Source organism: Prionailurus bengalensis, chromosome C2 (genome assembly GCF_016509475.1).
Source record: "Prionailurus bengalensis isolate Pbe53 chromosome C2, Fcat_Pben_1.1_paternal_pri, whole genome shotgun sequence".
Taxonomy (NCBI): Eukaryota; Metazoa; Chordata; class Mammalia; order Carnivora; family Felidae; genus Prionailurus; species Prionailurus bengalensis.
The window spans coordinates 137840541-137863020 of NC_057350.1; the positions used below are offsets into that span (position 1 = coordinate 137840541).

At 40.5% G+C, this 22480-nt stretch overlaps 1 protein-coding gene across 1 annotated transcript in view; it reads left to right on the plus strand.

The window, feature by feature from the left end:
- Positions 1–22480, plus strand: part of KAT2B (lysine acetyltransferase 2B) — a 103291-nt gene that overhangs the window by 52712 nt on the left and 28099 nt on the right. The window contains exons 5-9 of the mRNA XM_043595506.1: positions 849–1030; positions 8501–8692; positions 14414–14520; positions 18422–18547; positions 21060–21196. Coding sequence (XP_043451441.1) covers positions 849–1030; positions 8501–8692; positions 14414–14520; positions 18422–18547; positions 21060–21196 — 744 coding nt within the window. The remainder of the gene's footprint in view (positions 1–848; positions 1031–8500; positions 8693–14413; positions 14521–18421; positions 18548–21059; positions 21197–22480) is intronic.

Genomic DNA, 22480 nt, shown 5'->3' on the forward strand with positions numbered 1-22480 from the left:
TGGTTTACTTGGGGAATCTGTTGACATGGATAGACTTTCTCTGTGAGGTGTTCTACTCCTCGTCAGAGTCACTTTTTAGCCTATCATTGTTTGGCTAAATAAATCTTAGATTCTCTTGACTGAATTTCTTAACGAGAATGATTACAGAAGATAGGACATCAGAGTTCCTAGTACAAATAAATGTATTTTTATCAGTTTTCAGTAGAAGAAATTTTATTTTGTCTCCAAACTCTGTTAAACAAGAATTCATTGTTCTTTTATTTGAAATTAGATTAGATGGGAGTGTTCTGCAGAAAGATTAAATGAATCCACAGATTCTTTTAAAAGCTCATAATTCTGAATAAGAATTTTTTTCCCCTTGGTAAGCTTGCCAAAAAAAGTGATAGTAAAGAGTTTAAATTCTGTTGGTTTAGTTCAATGGAAGACGTGCTGGTGGCCTTTGGATTCACATTTTGGTAATGCAAAAACATAATGTTTATCCAAGAACCTCATCGTATATAATCTATGTGGATAGTGCAGGAAGAATTAGTTTACAAAATAGTCCTATTTTATCGTTTGAAAGGTTTTGACCTTTTCAGTCTGTGAGTTTGATTTTCTGTGACGCTTGAGGATTGCAGCAGGCACAGAATAGCAACTCACAGCTTCTCTGTCTTGTCGCTTTTCATCCATTGTGATCTGTGGTGCAGTTCCCTCCGGGCATTCCTGTTTTCTAATAGGGAAAAGGAAGAGGCTTTGTGAGTAGAGAAGTGTCTGTTCTCTTGCTAATATCCGTCAATGGTGCTGTGTGGGTGTTCAGAATTAGTATGCTCGCATAACTATATGAATAAATGGCCTTCCCTCCTTTTAAGGGTGTGAATAACTTTGTGCAGTACAAGTTTAGTCACCTGCCAGCCAAAGAAAGGCAAACCATAGTTGAGTTGGCAAAAATGTTCCTAAACCGCATCAACTATTGGCATCTGGAGGCACCGTCTCAACGAAGACTGAGATCTCCCAATGATGATATTTCTGGATACAAAGAGAACTACACAAGGTAATCAGACGATCAGTTCCTTTCCCTTGGCCCTCGTAGAGCCTGTTGCAGACATAAAATTGCTGCCTGTGTCTGTGAGCCGAGGGTTGCCCAGTTACTGTGGTAATCCATTAATTCAGAGAGAATGTTTCTAGAATGTAGCTTTTTATTAATGTCACGATATTTTGGGGGGTGAGAGATCCAAACCACCTAGTCCTATACTATCCAGTATGATAGTTGATGGCTACATGGAGCTACTGAGCACTTGAAATATGGCTAGCATTGAGATTTCTAAGATTATACAAAAAATAGGAAATTTAAAAAAATGTAAAATATTTCATGAGAACTTTTTTTTAAACTACATTTATTTTGAGAGAGAGAGACAGAAGGAGAGAGTGCACGGGGAGGGGCAGAGAGGGAGAGAGAGAATTCCAAACAGACTTGTGCCCACAGTGCAGAGCCCAGTGCGGGGCTCTAATCCACAAACCGTGAGCTCACGACCTGCGCTGACATCAGGAGCCCGAAGCTTAACTGACTGAGCCACCTAAGCGCCCCTCATGAGTACTGATTACATGTTGAAATGATAATATTTTGGATATATTCGATTAAAGAAGATATTTTAAAGTTAATTTCATCTGTTTATTTTTACCTTTTCAATCAGATTGCTGGAAAATTTTAAATCAGTTATGTGGCTTGCATTATATTTCTATTGAACATCAGCGATCTAGATAACCATACTGTGACTCCGTAATTATTATATAGAAACCTCAATCATTTAAAAAAACAAAACAAAAGAACAATGACCGTGAGTATAATAGTGGTAAAGAATTTTTATAAAGAAGGAATGATCACCCTAGTCCCAGAACCATGATGGAACTAATATCATTATACAAGTTGTCTTCCAGTCTTTGCCCTTTAACTAATATTTTATATTAGTTAGAATGAAAAAATATATAGAATTTGCATCCTTTATGTCTCCCTACTTAACATCATATCAAATATTTTACTGGTTACACTATAGTCTGTTGGGTTGATGTACTATAATTAACCCATCCGTTTCCCTGTTGGTTGACATCAGACTGTGCAAATGTTCCTGGATTGCACATTTTCTCCTTAATGTGGGAATTTGTTTTTATTGTTTATGAATTGCAGAATAATAGAATTAACTTAAAAAAATCTTAAACATGGGCCACACAAAACAGGATGACTACATTTATTTTCATTTAAGTAAGAGAGTGGCTTGAGTTATCCATTTTATTTACCTTTTTGTACTTTCCCCCTTTTATAGTTTATTTATTTATTTAAGTAATCTCTGTACCCAACATGGGGCTCGAACTCATGACCTAGAGATGGTGAGTCGTATGCTCTACCTACTGAGGCTCCTGACTCCCTCTTATATTTTATAGACACATCAAGCCTGGTTCAAGAGGTATTCCTGACTTAGAGTAGGCAATGTTTTTTGATAGTGCAAAGAGCACTTCTACCTAGATTATTTTCTATAATAGCAGGTGACATGTAGGAATGAGATAAGCTTTCCTCTCAGATCATTGACCTGATGTTCATGAGTAATATCCCCTTTTCTCTGTCCTCCCTTCTTTTATAATAGATATAATTTGAGTTATAAAGTATTTCCTCTTACTAATTGACTTTTATGAGAATTACAGATATCTTCAACACCAATTTTTTTTTTTTTTTTTTTTGAGGGCACAAGTGAGTGAGGAGGGGCAGAGAGAGAAGGAGAGAGAGAGAATCCCATGAGGGTCAGAGAGAGAGAAGTGGGGTTCACCTGAAGTGGGTCTCAAGCTCACCCAACACGGGGTCCGAGCTCATGAACCATGAGATCATGACCTGAGCCAAAGTCAGATGCCTAACCAACTGAGCCACCTAGGTGCCTAGCATCAGTTTTTTAAAAATTATGTCTTTATTTCTATACCTTCATTTCAGAATTTTGCATGAACAATAGGTCCTATAGTGTCTTAACTGTCATTTATAATAAGAGTTGAGAAAACACATCTATCAAAAATATAGGGACACCTGACTGGCTCAGTCAGTAGAGCATGTGACTCTTGATCTTGGGTTTATGAGTTTGAGTCCCATGTTGGGTATAAAGATTACTTTAAAAAATCTATCTATCTATCTATCTATCTATCTATCTATCTATCTATCATCTGTCTTATCTATCTTTGTCTTAAACCTGCCTGTTAACGATTGGAAAGCTGAATATTTGCCAAAGGCAGACCCCTGAAAGTATTTACCACTACTAACAGAGGAAAAAGTGCTTCATCAAGAAGAATTAAATGTGAAGCAGCATGGAGATATTAGTGTATTTTAGAAAACTGTAAAGATACTATGTAGCACTTGGAAATTACCCAGAAATGGGTGGCACTTACAAATAATACTTAAGGAGTAGTAAAGTTAGAGATGGAGCTTTGAAATGAACAGTGGGTATGAATCCTAGCTCCATTTCTCGCTAATTCTGTGTGCTTTAAACCAGTCACTTCACCTCCTTGACCTTCAGTTTCTTCCTCTGTCCGAGCCTCATGAGTACTGAGTGTTGTGTGTAGCGTCTGGCACACAGAACAGGCACTGGGGAGATGCCTAGTCATCATTTTCCTCCCACACACGTTGTTCTCTAAAACTCAGCCACTGCCAGCGTGGGACTCTTAAGCTAGAGCACGTACAACTTAATGAGAGTGTCGTTATTTGAATACGACTTAAGCCAACATCATAGGGAATAGAAGGATAGTTATTTGAATACGACTTAAGAAGCCAGCATCATAGGGAATAGAAAGATAGCCGCAGATTCCTTTCCAGCCCAGTATCCTGAGCCAAGGGCTGAAGGCAGAAGAGTGGAGTCTGACAATGGTGAAAAGAAACCTGCTGAGAGTCTGGAATGAATACACCCTGATGAGTTCTGAAACCTGCTGATTTCTAGGTGGAATGTAGACCAAGAGCCTCTGTTAATAATAAATAAGGAAACGAAGGTAGACAACACTCACCTCCCCCGCTTGCCCACTGTCACGCCATGTTGACGAAGAAAGGGAAGTAGAGAGAAACAACCTGTGAAAATTATGAGAATCAGTAATTGTTTCAGAGTAAAACCTCACTGTCATGACCACTTAGGATTTTAATAAACCGCACGCCACTACAGCATGGTGTCTCCTTGATATAATCTTCTCAAAAATGGGTAATATTACAGGCTGCAGGCACCACCAGGCTTTATCTTGATGTGTAAGTGAGCCTCAGGACCTGTCATGCTGGTTCCACATATAATTTACAGCATTTGTAGCAATCAGAGCAAAGCGGTTGAACACTTCTTGGAGCTTGTACGTCAGCACGGAGGTGGGGTGATACAGGATTCTCTGTGGAAGAGACTGGATCCTGAAAATGAAAGAAAATGAAAGAAAACTTCCTGAAAGAAAACTTTTATATATTGAAAATATGACACAGTAATGTTAACATATACTTAATAATAGCAATATATATCCCCCAGAAATCACTGTGGTTTTAGGGAAAAACAAACAAACAAACAAACAAACTCTGAACAAGTATTTTGAAGTTCCCTGAATTTCATGATGGTGCACTAATATGGTTTCATGAAGAAATAACCTGAAAATAAAGTGTCAGAGAAATGTGACTTCTTAAAATACATCTGACAAACAGAATCTGCTGTTGGAAGTGGCAAATATTTAGTCTTAGATGCTAAGTTGTGCAGACTGTCTGAAAGTTGATAACGGTCATCCCATATTGGGGAGTTTTTTTGTTTTTTTTTTTTAATTTAAGATAGTTAACATATAGTGTAGTCTTGGCTTCAGGAATAGACCCCAGTGATTCGACACTTACATATAACACCCAGTGCTCATCCCAACAAGTGCTGTCCTTAATGCCCGTCATTCATTTAGCCCATCCTTCCCACCCACCTCCCTCCAGTTTGTTCTCTATCATCTAGAGTCTCTTATGGTTTGCCTCCCTCTCAGTTTTTATCTTATTTTTCCTTCCCTTCCCTTATGTTCATTTGTTGTGTTTCTCAAATTTCACATATGGGGAGATGTTTTGTAGGAATACAGAGCAAGTTTGATATAACTAAGTTGATTTTTTTACGTAACCATTGTTGTGTGTTACTGAGCGTTCATCATCAGGCATGTACATCTAGGACAGTATCGGGAGGCATGGAGAGAAGGTGGATGAGGTGAGAGGAGACCCTAGCCTTTAGTTCAGGTGCACTAGGAGAGATCACAGGATTCCTACAAACCTTAGGATTTTCACGCCAGTAAGTAGGGCGGCGTGGTCTTCTGTGTTCAAGTTCCATAGTTCTGTTCACATTTTGAAGAAAGCAAGGTGGTTGCAAAGCATCATAATGGTGTCAAAAATCTGAGAGAGTTATTTGAACTACCAGTAAATTGCACACACATGCCATTCTTATTAGGCATGCGAAAATGAATGGACCATATCCCTGTCATTACTTCTTAGATGACCTGACACCAGTCATTTAGGTAAAATCTTTTCTTACAGTTAAGTGTTTGGAGGAGTGTGTGTGCAGAGATGCACACAAATTCCCATTTCTTCTTTTCATCCCACTATGCGCGATGACGATGTCATTTGTTAAAACAGCACTAAAACACCACACGTTGACTCAGACTCTCTCTTATCATGCTGTGCACTTGACAGATTTATAAAAGAATATTAATCTTGGAAGCAAAAACAAAACAAAGCTAAAAAGCATAAACTATGGTCTATAAAATGCTTCTTAGAAGAAATGGATGGAAGTCCATTACTTGAAACATTTTACTAGACGATAATGGTCTGTGCTGCCTTCCCCTACCCTGGGAAGATTGCATGGCCTGTTACGCCCTTCTTTATAACACTTCATGATTTTATGGTGATATTTAAAACCTACCATTGCTGTAGCAGAAATAACATCATTTTTAAGTAGAGTCTCAGACATCTGTGACCCCTTCACAGATGGAAATGCTCTGTAGACTCAAAATCAGCACCTTCCATAGATACATAATGTGAGCTGCAAATGTAATTTAAAATGTTCCAGTAGTTAACGTTTTAAAGAGTAAATAGGCACAGGACATTAATTTCAATAATGCTTTATTTTACCTAATGTATAAATATTACTGCACTGTGTAATCGACGTGAAAAATTATTAATGATATATTTTTACCTTCTCTTGTGCTGTCTTTGAAATCCAACGTGTATTCTATACCTACGGCACATCTCAATTCATTCACTCAATTTAAAATGGCTAAAGCTCAGTGGAGTCCTACCAAAGCAATAAAGTTATATTTCATGGAAAAATATTTCACACTAAAAGTAAATTTTAAATTGATTAAATGACATTACAAATTAAGCTTCTCAGTTGTCCTAGCCACATTTCAGGTGTTCAGTACTTACGTGTGGCCAATGGCTACTGTATCTGCACAGTATCAGTATAAACTGCTGTTTTGGACAGTACTGGTCTAAATTCTGAGAGTCTTCTGTCTTCCATTGCAGAAAATTGGATATATTTTTAATATTAAGTCTTACTGATAGTCTTGTGATGGTCTAAGTCTCATGAAACCGAATTTCTGATTATTAAGGTCTGTAAACTGTTTAACTCTTAACATTAGTCGTTTCATGATTAGCCACTTGGCGGCTGGCCTCCCTTCAGCCCTGAATATCTTAGAACGTCATTAAGTGGCCAGGGACTAATACCCAGCAAAGACTAGCCTTGAAGGTGATACAGTTCTGTGTGCAGTGCCTTAGGAAGCACAACATAAATGCGCTTCCTGGCCTTTCTGTTACCGAGGTCACTGTTTATGATTTGACAAGATCAACACGTAAGAGGCCCATTTTGGAATTGTAACCAACAAAGTGACATTTGGGTGTTAATTAAGACAGAAAAGCCGAGAGAAGAGAAGACATGGTAGCAGGATTTTAAGGTCAGGTTTAAATTTAGGCAGATGAACTAACAGTAACGAAAGTTTTCTTTCCCAAAGATGAACCACTGCCATCACCACCACGCACAGGGGAAGTATGAAATCATACAGAGTGAGATAAAAAAAACCAACAAAAGTTAGGTAACCACTATTATTCCACTCTTTATTAAGGGTTTGAAAGTTCATTGGGAGCTTCCCAGTACCAGTTTGGGCTCATTAGAGCCAGCCTTCCCTCCCACTTTATTTTTTTTTTTTAATTTTTTTTTTTCAACGTTTATTTATTTTTGGGACAGAGAGAGACAGAGCATGAACGGGGGAGGGGCAGAGAGAGAGGGAGACACAGAATCGGAAACAGGCTCCAGGCTCTGAGCCATCAGCCCAGAGCCCGACGCGGGGCTCGAACTCACGGACCGCGAGATTGTGACCTGGCTGAAGTCGGACGCTTAACCGACTGCGCCACCCAAGCGCCCCATTTCCCTCCCACTTTAAAGGAGATCAGGAAGGCACACAGAGAGGAGGGGTGTTAATTTTTGGAAAGCAGGTCCTGCCCTGGAAAGAGATATTTGGATCTGCTACCAAGGAATGAAGATCTGTGCAACGAAGCTTCTGACCCTTGGTCTGGTGCCACCCCCTGACCCCCACTGTACATTTGTGTTGCTGGGTCCTGGGAATTTGAGACCTTGCATCCTGGGAGACTGTAAAGAAAGAGGGCTGGTGTTGAATAAACTTGCATTCTCTAGCTTCTCTTGGGTGAGTGAGCTTTCCACATTGTATGCCCTACACAGCCAGTGTACCCCAGAACTGTGGTCTGATCTCAAGAAAGCCCCTGGTTTCCCTCTGGGCCTGGGCACACATCCAGCTTTTGCAATGCCAAAGTGCATTTTTAAGTTTGAGACTGAGTCATTGAAAATGCACCTTAGCGACAGATGGTGGGAGCTCATTACTTCCTGTGTTTTGACTGAGTTTTGAATAGTCTTGAAGATCTTTATCTTCCCACCAAGGCTTTGGGGGTATGTGAGTGCTGTGTAGGCATTTTAAATTTTACTCAGAGAACTAGATGGTGGAATTCTCATCTGTCACAAATGGGACTTCTTCAGCTTCCTCTTCTTAATTTCTTCTTTTTATTTAAATTACCATTTACGTACCAGAAACTCAAGTTGCACTGTGCGCTTTCCATATGGTATCTCATATAATGCTCGTGATCACCCAACAAAGTAGGTATTATTGCTGTCCCCATTCTACAGATGAGGAAATGGAGACTTAAAAACATAATTAAATTCTCCAAGTCAAGCAGCCCATTAAGTGGCAAAGCAAGGATTTGACCCCAGGTGTGTCTGACTACAGGACTCACCACGCGATGTTGCAGAATAGAATGGTTGTCCTTGAACTGGACCCAACTGCTTATATCGGGGCGAGCGAGTCTGACTTCAAGTTCCATTAGCTGGCAGTGATACTGACCTAGTTTCTTCCCCTGTGGTTAGTGGTGTGAGAGTCACCATGCTTGGATATTTCAGATCATCTGGGATGTTGAAGGGATATTGATGGTGCTTGTCTCCTCTGACCACAGGTGGCTGTGTTACTGCAACGTGCCCCAGTTCTGTGACAGTCTACCTCGGTATGAAACCACCCAGGTGTTTGGGAGAACACTGCTGCGCTCAGTCTTCACAGTTATGAGACGACAACTCCTGGAGCAGGCGAGGCAGGAAAAAGACAAACTGCCACTTGAGAAACGAACTCTAATCCTCACCCACTTCCCAAAGTAAGAGAGCACTCCTGCAGGTCTTTGATCCTGGAGCTTGAGATCGATGCACACGTTCCAAAGCCTGTATCAGCCACGAGGTCAGGAATGATAGCAAAAGCGTCCCAGGGAGGAGGGAGAAGGGACCCTCTCCTTCTCACCTCCCTTTGTGAGTCGTCTTGGGAATTGCACAACGCATCTGTTATTAGCTGCAATCTGTGTTGCTGGCAGTTGTAGCTCCCTGAGCCCCTACTCATCCCACCCGAGTCATTGTGTCTGGGTCTCGGGATGGGGAAGCTGCCAGGAAGCTAGGGGACCATGGGGGAGAGTGGTAGAAGCAGTTTCCATCTACTCAGAAGTGGTGCAGGACAACTTTAGTTTGCTGGTTTTTTTTTCCATCCCAGATCTCTAACCCTTTCTAAGACCTGGTGAATCACTCCTGCCTCAGCCACAGTCGGCCTGCCCCCTCACTCTAAACTAGACCCCACCAGTGGGCTGGAAAGGAGTAGAGAGGCTTCCTTTAAAATGATCTTTGTACCTCTCTACTCAGTTTCTTTTTCTTTATTAAAAAAAAATTTTTAATGTTTATTTTTGAGAGAGAGAGAGAGAGCAGGGGAGGGGCAGAGAGAGAGGGAGACACAGAATCTGAAGCAGGTTGCAAGCTGTCAGCACAGAGCCTGACGTGGGCCTCGAACCCATGAACCGCAAGATCATGACCTCAGCCGAAGTCAGACGCTTAACCAACTAAGCCACCCAGGTGCCCCTCTACTCAGTTTTTTAGAGAATATACCTGACTCCTATGCACCTTGCTTTCTGTACCTGCCAGATCTTCCAACATATAAATAATCACTTATGTATTTTTCAAATGAAAGAAGTGTGTCAAAGGAATAGGGAGTTGCAGTGCTGTAACATTGACATTGGAAGTGCATTTTCAGTGCTAAGAACCAAAAGTTGAAGCTAAAAGGCTGACTGCTCATGAGAGGGGCTGAGGATGCAGTGGCCAACTTGTCATGGAGCAGTGACAGCAAGACATGAGTGAGACGGTTCATTCTGGGGCATCATTCTGCCCAGAGCAGCACTTTGGTGTTGGGGAAGTCGAAGGTATAATTTGAAAGGACTTTCTAGGTATGATAGAGTCTGTCTTCCCCCGCCCATTAAGAACTGCTCATGTAGAGAAGAGATGGAGAAAGGAGATATTCTTTAACCAAAGACTGATAATACCCTGTTTTAGCAGGGAAACTAGATTTTTATTAAGTTACAATTATTGTATTACCCAGTTTGTTTCTCAGGAAAGATAGCTTTAATTAAAAAAAATTTTTTTTAATGTTTATTTTTGAGAGAGAGTGTGAGAGACAGAGCACGAGTGGGGGAGGGGTGGAGAGAGAGGGAGACACAGAATCCGAAGCAGGCTCCAGGCTCTGAGCTGTCAGCACAGAGACCTACACAGGGCTCCAACCCACAAAGCATGAGATCATGACCTGAGCTGAAGTCAGATGCTCAACTGACTGAGCCACCCAGGCGCCCCAACATAGCTTTAATTTTAAAGAATAAGTTAGGTCTAAAACAACCACAAAAATGGTTTTTTGATAGAAATTGACTGAAAATTCCTTGGCAGTGTAACACAAATCTTGAGCCGTGGGTAGAGGGCATCATGGGTAATTCTGATGAGCTTTAGCTGAATGCCCAATGTTTGTACATAAATCCTAGCTACCTGATTTTCAATGTATTATTAAGCAGCTGGTACCTGAGACAGGCATGACACGAACACTTTGGCGTTCTCCAGGAAAGAAGGTTCAGCACCACTGAAATTGGAGTTTGGGTGTTTACCCCTAAATGGCTTATGATCTCCGGGCACACTCGTGTATTCAGTGGCTGCCTTTTAGCTTTCCTTAGGGATTTAAAGCAATTTTCTTATTTCTCTATTACATTTGCCACATAAGCAGCATTTTACACTTTCAGATTATGGTTGTCATTCTCTGTCTCCAAGCCAAGGAACAAAGAGGACCCCCCCCCACCCCACCTTTTGTGGTACTTAAAGAGAAATTTTAATTACCTAACATAGTAACAATTTTTCCCCCATAGCAAAGTCATCTTGCTTCTTGGAGATATTTGCTAATTATAACGTGTTACGTTCCTTCATCCCATAGTTCTGGCGTGCTTCTGCTACCGAGTTAAAAAAATCAGTGCTGCTTTTTTTTTTTTTTTTTTTTCCTTCTCTATTACTAATGGTAGGGTAAAACTACCACCCACTTCTCCTTTGAAATCCCTTGTCATTGAATATAACAACATTGGGCCCAATAGGGATTTATCCCCACAGCCTTGGCAGCTGAATCATATATATTGAAGCTTGAGGTGCTGTGTGGGTCCTGGGCACTGTCTCAGACTGAGAGCTGTGACTGGCTTCATGCCATTGTGCGGGGTGGCTGTGGCTCTCACATGTACTTGCGGGGCTTACGTCCTTGTTGTCCTCCTCCTATGTGCCCTTTTCTTCCACTTGGCTTTAACTCGTGCCTCTCCTCCCATCCACCTACTTACAGGGTTGTTTAAAAAATGTTTAGTGTCTGTATTTCATTCTACAAGTGATAAATGCACCTGCTGATGAAAATACGAAACTTTGATTAAGAGAGAACAAAGAAGCAAATGACTCCCCCATAGCCCTACCACTCTGAACTACTTTTAGTGTTTTTAGATATTTCTCTATTTCTCCATGTAGTGTGTTCTTTTATTCTATATACAATTTTATATTTGTGTGTGTGTGTGTTTATATATATATACATAAAGCAAGCACTTTCTCATGACATTTCTGAGGCTGTTCTTTATTACAATGAAATAAATGTATTTACGTATATACATAAAACACACATACATGTGCATATAAAATTATTTTTCCTAAATTATTAATGGCATTATTCCTTGATGAGTCTTTGGAGGGCTTTGTGAAGAGTGTTCTGACCGTGTAATTACTGATAGAGAAAGAGCCTAGAAAAGGAAAGGAAATTTACTTCTGTGATGAAGGGCAGTTGGGAAAATCTTGAGGGCTGTGTAAGGTAGGAAAAGAGGAAAAGACCTCAGGCACCTTCTTTCTCATCAGCAAGATCAAAATGATCTCAATGTGTTGCTGTCAGCCTTTCCATAATTGGTAAGAAACACACTAAAATGTTTTAAAACGTAAGATAATGGTGGCTTGCTTAGGAAGTAGAAGTGACTCATGCAGTTTCTAGAAACCATGAATTAAACTATGGAGTGCAGGTAGGTGTTCATTCAAGTGGTTTGTTTTTAAATCTGAGATTTAACCCGAGCAGCAAGTAAAAAGACCCCTTAGGACCTTCCCCCATCTGTTTTCACTTATGCAAAGCAAGCTTCTCCTATCCCTGAAACCATTTAGAATTTTGCAGTCATTGATAAATGAGAACAGTGGTACTTTTAGTGATGGTGATGAGGAGGATGATATAGATCCTTGATCAGTTATCCAAAACCTTGATACTAATGTTTCACAGTTCAAATTTACAATATTTTGTAAAGGTAATATATAACACATATATTATTAGGGCACCTGAGTGACTTATTCGGTTAAGTGTCCAACTTCAGCTCAGGTCATGATCTCATCGTTCGTGAGTTTGAACCCCCCCTTCAGGCTCTGTGCTGACAGCTCAGAGCCTGGAGCCTGCTTCGGATTCTGTGTCCCCAACCCCCTCTAACCCTTCCCTGCCCCTCTCCCTCTCAAAAATAAATAAACAAAAAAAAATTAAAAATAACGCATACTATATATCATGGCTTTAGGGATGCAGGCAATCCCCCTAAATCAAATCCATTTATAATTATAAAAATTATAAATAGTTTTATGTTTGTTTGGGTCAGATTGTTGCCAGATGGGTTATGGAAGATCTTTTTTTTTTTTTTTTTTTAATGTTTATTTATTTGTGAGAGTGAGAGTGAGAGTGAGCAGGGGAGGGGCAGAGAGAGAGGGAGAGAGAGGATCTGAAGCTCAGTACAGAGACAGATGTGGGGGGCGACAACTCACGAACTGTGAAATCATGACCTGAGCTGAAGTCAGAGGCTTAACCGACTGGGCCACCCCGGCACCCCTGGAAGATATTTTTTTAAAGAGCTTGTAGATTTCAGAATTTCAGAGACAGGAGAGCAGACTCTTCATATTCAACCTTTGTTACATGATTGCCATGTGAACTTCGGGAGGGCAAGGTGGTGGTTCTGTTCACTCTGTCCTAACAGCATCTGACACAGTATCTGGCGCTGGGTAGACACTCGGTCAGTGTTTGGTGAACAAATGAGTGGAGCATTTACTAGGGGTCAGGCACCATTTCGCGCCTGCACCTCAGCGTATCCCTCACGACTACCCTGCACAGGAATTACTGTTGATATTTCTGTTTTATGGAAGAGGAAGCTGAGGAAGAGGAAATTAAGAATGTGTCCTAGGGGTCACAGAAATTAAGTGTTGAACTTGTCAAATGGATTCTAGAGCCCAAGGCTCTTAGTCTCTTTTCTGTATCCTCCCGCTAGAATTAATGTGCCTCAAGAAGAGGCTTGTAGGAAGGTACTTCAGTACCAGATGTATAGATCTGTGTGTGTAGTTAAATCATAGTTCTTCAATTTTGGTGTACAGAAGTCTAAGGTACTTATCAAAATGTGGTTACCCAGGCCTGTTCTCATGGACTTCAATTCAGTAAGCCCAGGTAGGGCTTGGTTATCCGTATTTCTAACAAGGTCTCATCCATTTGGTTTATAATATGACCGGAAGTATAACATAGTAGTCACTGGTTCTTTTTTAAAAATGTTTGCTTATTTTTGAGAAAGAGAGAGAGAGAGTGCGAGCAGGGGAGGGGCAGAGAGAGAGGGAGACACAGAATCCGAAGTGGGCTTCAGGCTCCAAGCTGTCAGCACATTGTCAGAGCCCAACGTGGGGCTTGAACTCATGAACCACAAGAGCATGACCTGAGCCAAAGTCAGATGCTTAACTGACTGAACCACCTAGGTACCCTGGTTCTCTGTGCCTAACGTGGGGCTTGAACTCACAACCCCTAGATCAAGAGTCATATGCTCTTCTGACTGAGCCAGCAAGGTGCCCCTCAATCATTTATTCTAATCCTAGCCCTGCAGTTTATTAGTTGTGGAACTTTGTACCAGTTATTTAATCTCTTTGCTTGAAGTTTTTCTTCTGTAAAACGAGTATAATAATGGGTTCCATTTCATAGGTTTGTTAGGAGAGCACCTGAGTTAATAATACATCAACCACGTAGAACAATGTCTGTCATGTAGTAAGAGTAGGCGTGTGATAATAAAAATAAAATATGTAACTCACTGGGTTGGTATGAGGATTCAATAAGAAGTTCATAGAACAGTGCAGGCACATGGCAAGCGTTCGATAAATACTAGTTTTGCGGTGAACAATGACAGCTACATAGATGGTGGGAATCTTGCTCTGGGGCTCACTGAGGAATGCTCAGTGGAATGCATTCCTACTGATGTATGCTCTGTGCATTCTATGTTATGTCAATCTGTGCAGAATCAAAAGAGAATAAATTTGTGGAAATGCATTTCTTTATTTGAATATACCAGGCCCACCCACAGATCATCATTTGAGTCATAATTCGCGATCGTATTTCTGAGTTGAAGGTGAGAGGCTGATGTTGGGGTGCTTGCCATAAATGGTTAGGGTTTTCATCCTTCTAGTAATATATTAGTAATATATTTTGATCTTATTATTGCTTTCACTCTTGTGTCTAGGTTTCTATCCATGTTAGAAGAAGAAGTTTATAGTCAAAACTCTCCTATCTGGGATCAGGATTTTCTCTCAGCCTCTTCTAGAACCAGCCAGCTAGGAATCCAAACAGGTAAATTTCTTTTTGCATAAATCAGAGAACAACCAGAATGTGTTAGTCACAGCTCACTCTGCATTTATTTGTGGTTTTTTTTTTTGTCAAAAAATCGAAGAACAGAGCCGGCCAAAAAGTAACACCTTGGCAAATCTTACATGTGCATCTCGGTTAATGAAGAGAGCAGGTGCAAATCAGTTAAAACAACCCCTCCTTGTGCTATTGAGTTTGCTTAGCTTGCACATTAGGAGGTGTAAAATGCCGTACAGCTCAGCTCTGTAGTCAAATGCTGGCTTTTTAAAAAGACACTTAAAGTCTTGGTCAGTAGTGGCCAGATATGCCCAGGAATCAAGCCTTGGTCTGGTTTCGGAATCTGTGATGTCAGTTTCGTGCAGCAAGTTACTGTCATGGGTAAAGGTAGGGTGGTGAGTGGAGGAGAGCCATCTTGAGTCTCAGGTCGTGAAGTTCTTCCTAGTGGGGCCAGAGCATCCTTGCCGTTGCTTTGGGTGGCAGCAGCTAGTATTTTGTGACGGAAGAAGGCATGTGACTTCTAGAGTCCCACTGATCCCAGAGAGAGGCTCTGAACTGCTGCCTTTGACGCTAGGAAGACTCAGAGAAGTTTGGCAAGAGATGCCAAAGCAGTCATTCCTATGTGGCCGTGGGGAAAGCAGAATGCAGAATTTCCATATTAGAGTTTTTAGTACATCTAGCTCAGCGTATAGTATTTTTGCCTCTAGCAAAAAAAAATCTTTTTTGCAAACGGTAAAAGTCACCTTCTTTACTGTACGGTTCTGTGAATTTTGACAAACACATGCAGTTAAAAAACCACCAGTACCATTAAAATACAGAATAGTTGCTTCACCCCGGAAAATTCCCTTGCAACCCTCTGTAGTTCGTTCATTGCCCCACCACCAGCCTTGGCAACCACTGATTTGTTTTTTGTTCCTGGAGTTTGCTTTTTCTAGAATGTCATATGAATGGAATCATATGGTACACCATTTTCTGAGTCTGACTTTTTTCACTCAGCATAATGCATTTGAGAAGGTGATTAATAATGTTTTTCTTATCTAGCGCCTAAGTTTGGATGTAAATATAATTAAATCCCTACAAAGCAGAGTACTTAGGGAATGAGGTATTTTGGTTTGGATCAAATCCTTTTTGTTTGAATTCTTGTTTTTAGAGACCCCAGTTTCTAGCATTTACGGACATATCCTCTGTAGTGACTGGGCATGTCCTCTGTATTGCTCTCTCTGTCCCTGTGCTGTTCACTTTGTCTTTATCTCATCTGGTTTTCAAATAACATCTCTCCCACAAACCCTCTCCTTGCTCCTCCCATGCCTTCCAGCAAGGACTGCATCTCTTTTCTTCCAAACTTTCACAGAACCTTGAATATATTTTATCTTTGGTTTTCTAGCTTGGCTGTGTGGTGGCCTCACTTGTGATTGAAAATAATATTGATTTCTGAGGCTTCTCCCAAAAGAGTGATGTAATTGGTCTAGCCTGGACATTGAGAATTTTAAAAGCTCCCCAGGTGATTCTGACGTGCAGCCGTATTTGAGAACCGCTGTGTCACGCAGCACTTACCTCGTGCTGTCCTAACCCCACTTTTTTTCTGTAAGTCTTCTGTCTCCAGTGAGTGTGGTGGTCAGAGGCTGTTTGCCACAATCATAATAACAGACTTCCATTAAGTCCTTGCCTGTGAAGTCTGCTTCATAGTGAATTAGCTCAAGCCCGGAGAAGTTGGTATTATTATCCCCTTTATATAGATGAGAAATAGAAGCTCAGAAAGGAGCACCAAGTTGCCCACAACCAGAGCTCCTAAGTGATGGAATTGGGTTTCATGCCCAGTCTGTGAAATTCCTCAACTACTACACCCCATGAAGAGCCAGCCAGACCTCGAGCCAGGCTTTCTAGCATGTGCTGTGAATGTGCCGGCAGATAGACGCTTGTGGGAGGAGTGAGTGAAGAGCAGTTTCCTCCTTCAGGCAGGAGGACACCAAAGCAATTCAGCAGGATCAGCTGAGTTCTTTGCTGGAGGGTCTTCCAGAGAGGATTCCTCTTTGTGAAAACTCCCCTTAATCCTTGCCCTCCTGGAATGCCTCCCTGGTGTGTTCAGCTTCTAGCGCATTTAATGTCTTAGCACAGGATGGAGAAGGCAGAGGTTGTGTCTGACTCTCGGGGAGTTCCACATTTATTTGTGTGGCTGAGGTTGTAACCCGGTTGAACTGCATTGTCCTCTTTAGTGTTACCCAAAGCTGTCAGAAACAGGCTGCCTTCTCCTTTTTTTTTTTTTTTTTTTTTTTTTTTTTTACTGTAATTGCAGTGTGTTCTCTGGGGGGAAAGAAGAGTGTAATCATCTACTTAATTGGCATGTCTGCACATCTATGCAGCTGTGATAAATGACATTCGTAATGATGGCTCTGAAGTTTTGCAAGATACTCAAATATCTTCAGAATAACCAGAGCTTCCCCTTTGTGTGCAATCACTCCAGTGCACTTTGAGATTCAGAAGGCCTGTTTCCTGGAAGGAAAGCCATATGTATGTGTGTATATATACACACACACACATATATATATATATGGCCTGGCACTCTGGTATATTCTCCGTGCTGTGGAATGGTGTCTCTCTGTAAACTTACTCCATCACTTTCTTGGCTGTTCAGAACGTCCTCTGGGGACCGAACTGTGGCTGCATTGAAACTTAGTTGAACGTTCTCTCTGGGCATCTGGCTTTACTGCTATACTCTGTCCTGTACGTGACCAGTGCCACTGAAAATATCTGTATTCTTCATCTGCTCTCACCACACTAGCTACAAATCAGCAGCACACTGGCAAAGCAATATCCTATTTCTGACAATGGCTTTTATAAAAGAAAAGAAAAGAAAAAAGAAAAGAAAAGAATTTTTTTAATTTGTAAATATTCTCAAACTTACAGAAAAGTTATAACAATAGGACAAAGAAAGCTGGTATATTCTATATCCTTCGCCCAGATTCACCACTTGTTAACATTTTGCCATACTTGGTTTATCATCCTCCCTTCTTTTTTTTTTTTCTAAACTATTTGAAAGTTGCAAACCTCATACCCCTTTACAGAGTGCAGTGAATATCTCCCAAGAACAAGGACATTCTCTTACTTAACAGCAGTACAGTTATCAAAGTAAGGAATTTAAGCTTGATGCAATATTATTACCTAACCTATAGGCTATTTTCCATTTTTGCCTCTAATCACAATCCTGTGGTTTATAGCAATTTTTGTCTGACCTCAGGAGGCACATGATGTTGGCCTCCCTCATTAATTGTTGGTATAAACTTGATCACTTGGTTATGATAGTGTTTACATGGTTTCTCCACTGCAGTGTTAATCATCTTTCCTTTTGCAATAAAGAAGTATTTTTGTAGAGAGATACTTTGAAACTAGCCTGTCTTCATTGAAATTATACTCCCAAGGTTTAGCCTGCACAGATGATTCTTCCTTGAATCAATTATTACATGCTGGCTGTCAAATGTTTTTTTTACCCCCTAACGTCCATGATTCCTTCCTTTTTATTTATTGGTATTCTCCTATAAGGAAGACCTTTACCTTCTCTCCACTTATTTATTTATTTAATGATTCATTTATTATTATCATGTTCATTTTGGCCCCATGGCTGTTATTTCATTTTAATTAATTAATTAATTCATTTTTAAAAGATTTTATTTTGAAGTAATCTCTACACCCAACGTGGGGCTCGAACTTATGACCCCAAGATCAAGAGTCACATGCTCCATTGACCAAGCCAGCCAGGTGTCCCTCCATGGCTTTTATTTTAAACATGATTTTGTTGTGGTGTTGGGCAGGAATGGGATGGTTGCATGTGCACGTGGTTCCTTATTGCTTAAGAAAGGAGTCACCTAATTCCTGTTTTTCTTTTTGGGGCTAGTTATCAGTCCACCTCCTGTAGCTGGGACCATTTCATATAATTCAAACTCATCTTCCCTTGAGCAACCTAATGGAGGGAGCACCAGTCCTTCCTGCAAAGGCTCTTCTGGGCTTGAGTCAAACCCAGGTAAGCTTGTAAGGGGGCATAAGAGAGGGCAATGATTGCCACAGAAGTCCTGTTATCTCAGGAGTGCAAAAGGTAGATTTAGACCAGCTACAGATTGTGTATGTCCAGGATTTTTATGGCTGGAAATCACTTTGAGCTGAATTGGTTAGTTACAAAATGCAACCCAAATGCAGAGTCTTAAACAACAAAGCAACCCAAAATGCAGAGTCTTAAAGCCATAATCATTTATTATCATAGCTCACTCATTCTGTGTTTCCTGGTAGGTTGTTGATCTCAGCCAACCTCATTCAGTCAGTCTTCGCTAGGCTTGCTCATGAGCCTACCTATTGACTGGGGGCTCTGTTCTGGGCTAGAGCACTTAAACTGGAGCATCTCTGTTCCAGATTTTTCTCATCTTCCTCCTGGGATCACTGGGCTGCTTTTCTTGGAGGAGAATATGTCCTTCTGACAATGGCAGAAGTACCAGAGAACAAGTAGAAATACAGTTTCTAGAAGCCTGGACTCAGAACTGGTATACCATCACCCCTGCCTTATTTTGTCAACTAAAGCCAATTACATGGTCGAACTCAGATTCAAGGGGTGGAGAAACGTACTCTTACTTCTTTTGTAGGAAGAACCACAAAGTCACATGGCAAGAGTGTGGATACCAGGAGGGTAAAGAATTTGGCTGCTAATGTAATCTGCCATGTGGGCAAAACCATCTCTTAACCCTAAAGGCATTTCCTAGTTACAGAATGTTTTGAAGGTTGTCCTTCTGTCCATGGGCTTAACATCTTGTCAAGATATGACCAAATCTTGACATTAAAGAAGTGTCAGGCCAGAGGAAAGAAGAGAATTTTAAATGCAGTACCACATATTTAACATGTGTGCCACCATTTACTTTCTCACTTCCAAGGGAGATGCCACTCATCAATGCAGAAACTCTTTGCCAGTGAGCTTGGATGTAGCCTCAGATACTTTCTTACAATGACACTAACAGCAATTTATCGAGTTTGGGGCATGTTATTATAAACCTTGGCTACAAAATAAATAGTTCAAAGCATTACTTTTTGGGGAATCATAGAATTTGGAGGCATATTGGTCAAATGACTGAAAATATTCTCATTTACAACTACAAAAGAGTTATAATAACAAGAACTCAACAAAAGCCATTTAATAAGTGGTATAATGTTTATGGAAGCATCTCATATAGACAAGATACGTTACATTGTTCTGCTCCTTTAACTAAAGATGTGTGGAAATGTGCCTAGTGGGATTCACAAGTGAGGAATAATTAGATTTGAACATCTAAACGAATTTTAAACTTATTGTAAAAATACATTTATGACAGGGGGAAAAAAAGAGGAAAAACCAACCATGATAGTAGAAAGGACAAACAAGCCACCATGTAATCTAAGGAAGAAAGTGGGAAAAAGTTCTCTTTGCCTTTGCCTGGCTTTTCCCAGCATGTGACATGTCGAGAATGGCCCTATTCACTTTGTGGGGTATCATTTTATGGCAAAAAAGTACTGTGAGAGATAAAGAGGGATTCATTTATTTATTTAAAGTTTATTTATTTTGAGAGAGACAGAGACAGCACAAGTGGGGGAGAGGCAGAAAGAGAGGGAGGGAGAGAGAGAATTCCCAGCAGGCTCCACACTGTCAGCACGGAGCCTGATGTGGGGATTGAACTCATGAAACCATGAGATCATGACCTCAGCCCAAACCAAGAGTCGGAACCTTAACTGATTGAGCCACCTGGGTACCCCAAGAGGGTTATTTTATAATGAAAAAATTAAATTCACTAGCAAAATAAACATTTCATTAGTATAGGTCAAATATATATAGTCATACATAATATACACGTACCTATACATATACACGCATGCATACATCATAAAAGAAAATTTCCAGAACTGGAAAGAGAAACAACCCAATCAACCAATAGTTGAAGGCTTGAAGTAACATCTCTGAGTAATTCATAGTTCAAATGGACAAAGCTATCAAAAAAATACAGAAACTCTGAAAACATAATCAGTAAGCTTACTCTAATGGATATACAGAGATCATTACTCCTAAAAGTCATACAATACACATTACTTTCAAGAAGACAATACACATTTATAATTAATTGGTCATATTTTAGGTTCTAAAGTAAGTTTCAGAAATTTTTGATGTTTTGTTATCATATGAACCATGTTCTTTGACCACAAAGGGACTAAATTTAGAGATTAATAACCAGTGATAACTGAAATCACCCCTTGCGTTTGCAAATGAACACATAACTCATATAGCAAGTTAAAAAATTATCATAGAAAGTAGAAAATATTCTGAATGTATCTGTGGTTGGTGATTATTGGGACCTCCTCCCTTCTCTTTCCCATCTTCCACAGCCACCCCTTCCTGGGTAAATGGAGAGTTGACTTCCATGCCCATCAATGTTAATAAAAAATTAGCTGGATTAGTTGTCACGTATTATCTGCTTTGTATTTAAGATCACCCATTGTTTGCCCTTTTGTTTTGATCATCACAGGAGAAAAGAGGAAAATGAATGACTCTCATGCTTTGGAGGAGGCCAAGAAACCCCGGGTTATGGGGGATATTCCAATGGAATTAATTGACGAGGTCATGTCTACCATCACGGACCCTGCAGCAATGCTTGGACCAGAGGTCAGCAGGGTAAACCAGAGCAGCCAGCTGGTAGCCCTTTTCTGTCTCCAACTGTTGGAAGTGGGGGGTGGTATCACTGAGAGATAGCATGTTATGCTACCCTGGTTTACATTCAACCAGGTGGTCAAGGTGTGGAGGGCAAGAAAAGCTGGTGGAGAGGTGGTTCCCCTGGGTGGATATCACACCACAGAGAAATATGCTAATAATCTCACACAGCTGAAGGTGTTCCCACCTCCCTCAGCTCTTTAACTTGAAAAATTTAAATCCTGACAAATGTTATAAAAATTTCATGATGGAGATTCATAGTTTTTTACAATTTAATTTTTTTTTTATTAAATTTATTTTTTTGAGAGACAGAGAAAGAGAACATGAGAGGGGAGAGGCAGAGCGAGAATCCCAAGCATGCTCCGTACTGTCAGAGCAGAGTCCAATGCAGGGCTCAAACTCACGAACTGTGAGATCATGACTTGAGCCAAAATCAAGAATTAACCAAGTGAGCCACTCAGGTGCCCCCCCCCCCGCCCCGCCCCCTCTAGTTTCTTTATTTAGATTCACCAATTGTTGACATGCCACATTTGCATTTCCTCTGTCTCTCTCTCCTGTGAACCATTTGGAACCATTTCAGGATTAAATATAGATGTCACAACATTTCACCCCTATTTTTACCTGTATTTCTTAAGATGAAGACTATTCCTTTACATTACCACAGTGTAACTACCACTCAGAAAATTTAGCCAGGTCACAACATTTTTTAATATATGGATTGGCAAACTACAGCCTACAGGCCAAATCTAGCCCACTGGCTGTTTTTGTAAATAAAGTATAATTTAAACATGTTGTCTATGTCTGCCTTGCACTACAAGAGCAGATTTGAATAATTAAGACAGCTGGTGTAGGACCTACAAAGCCTAAACTGCTTGTTACCCGGCCCCTTTATAAGAAAGTCTGACCCTTGGCCGAATGTATAGAGAGCCCATATCTGAATTCCCCATATAACCATATTATGTCCTTTATAACATTTGTTGCTGTTGTTCAAGGATCAGCCACGGGTCATGAATTGCGTTTAGTTCTTTCTCTTCATCTCTTTAGTCTCCTTTAATCTAGAACAGTTCCCCAGTCCGTTTTTTGTTTTTTTTTTAAATGGCAGTTCCATTTTGAAGAATCCTGCTCCCTAGTTTTCCATAATGACCCCTTTTGGATTTGTCTATTTATTCATGATTCGATTCAAGTAAAGCATTTTTGGTAAAAAATTTGCTGTTATCTCATTGCATTGCATCCACGGGC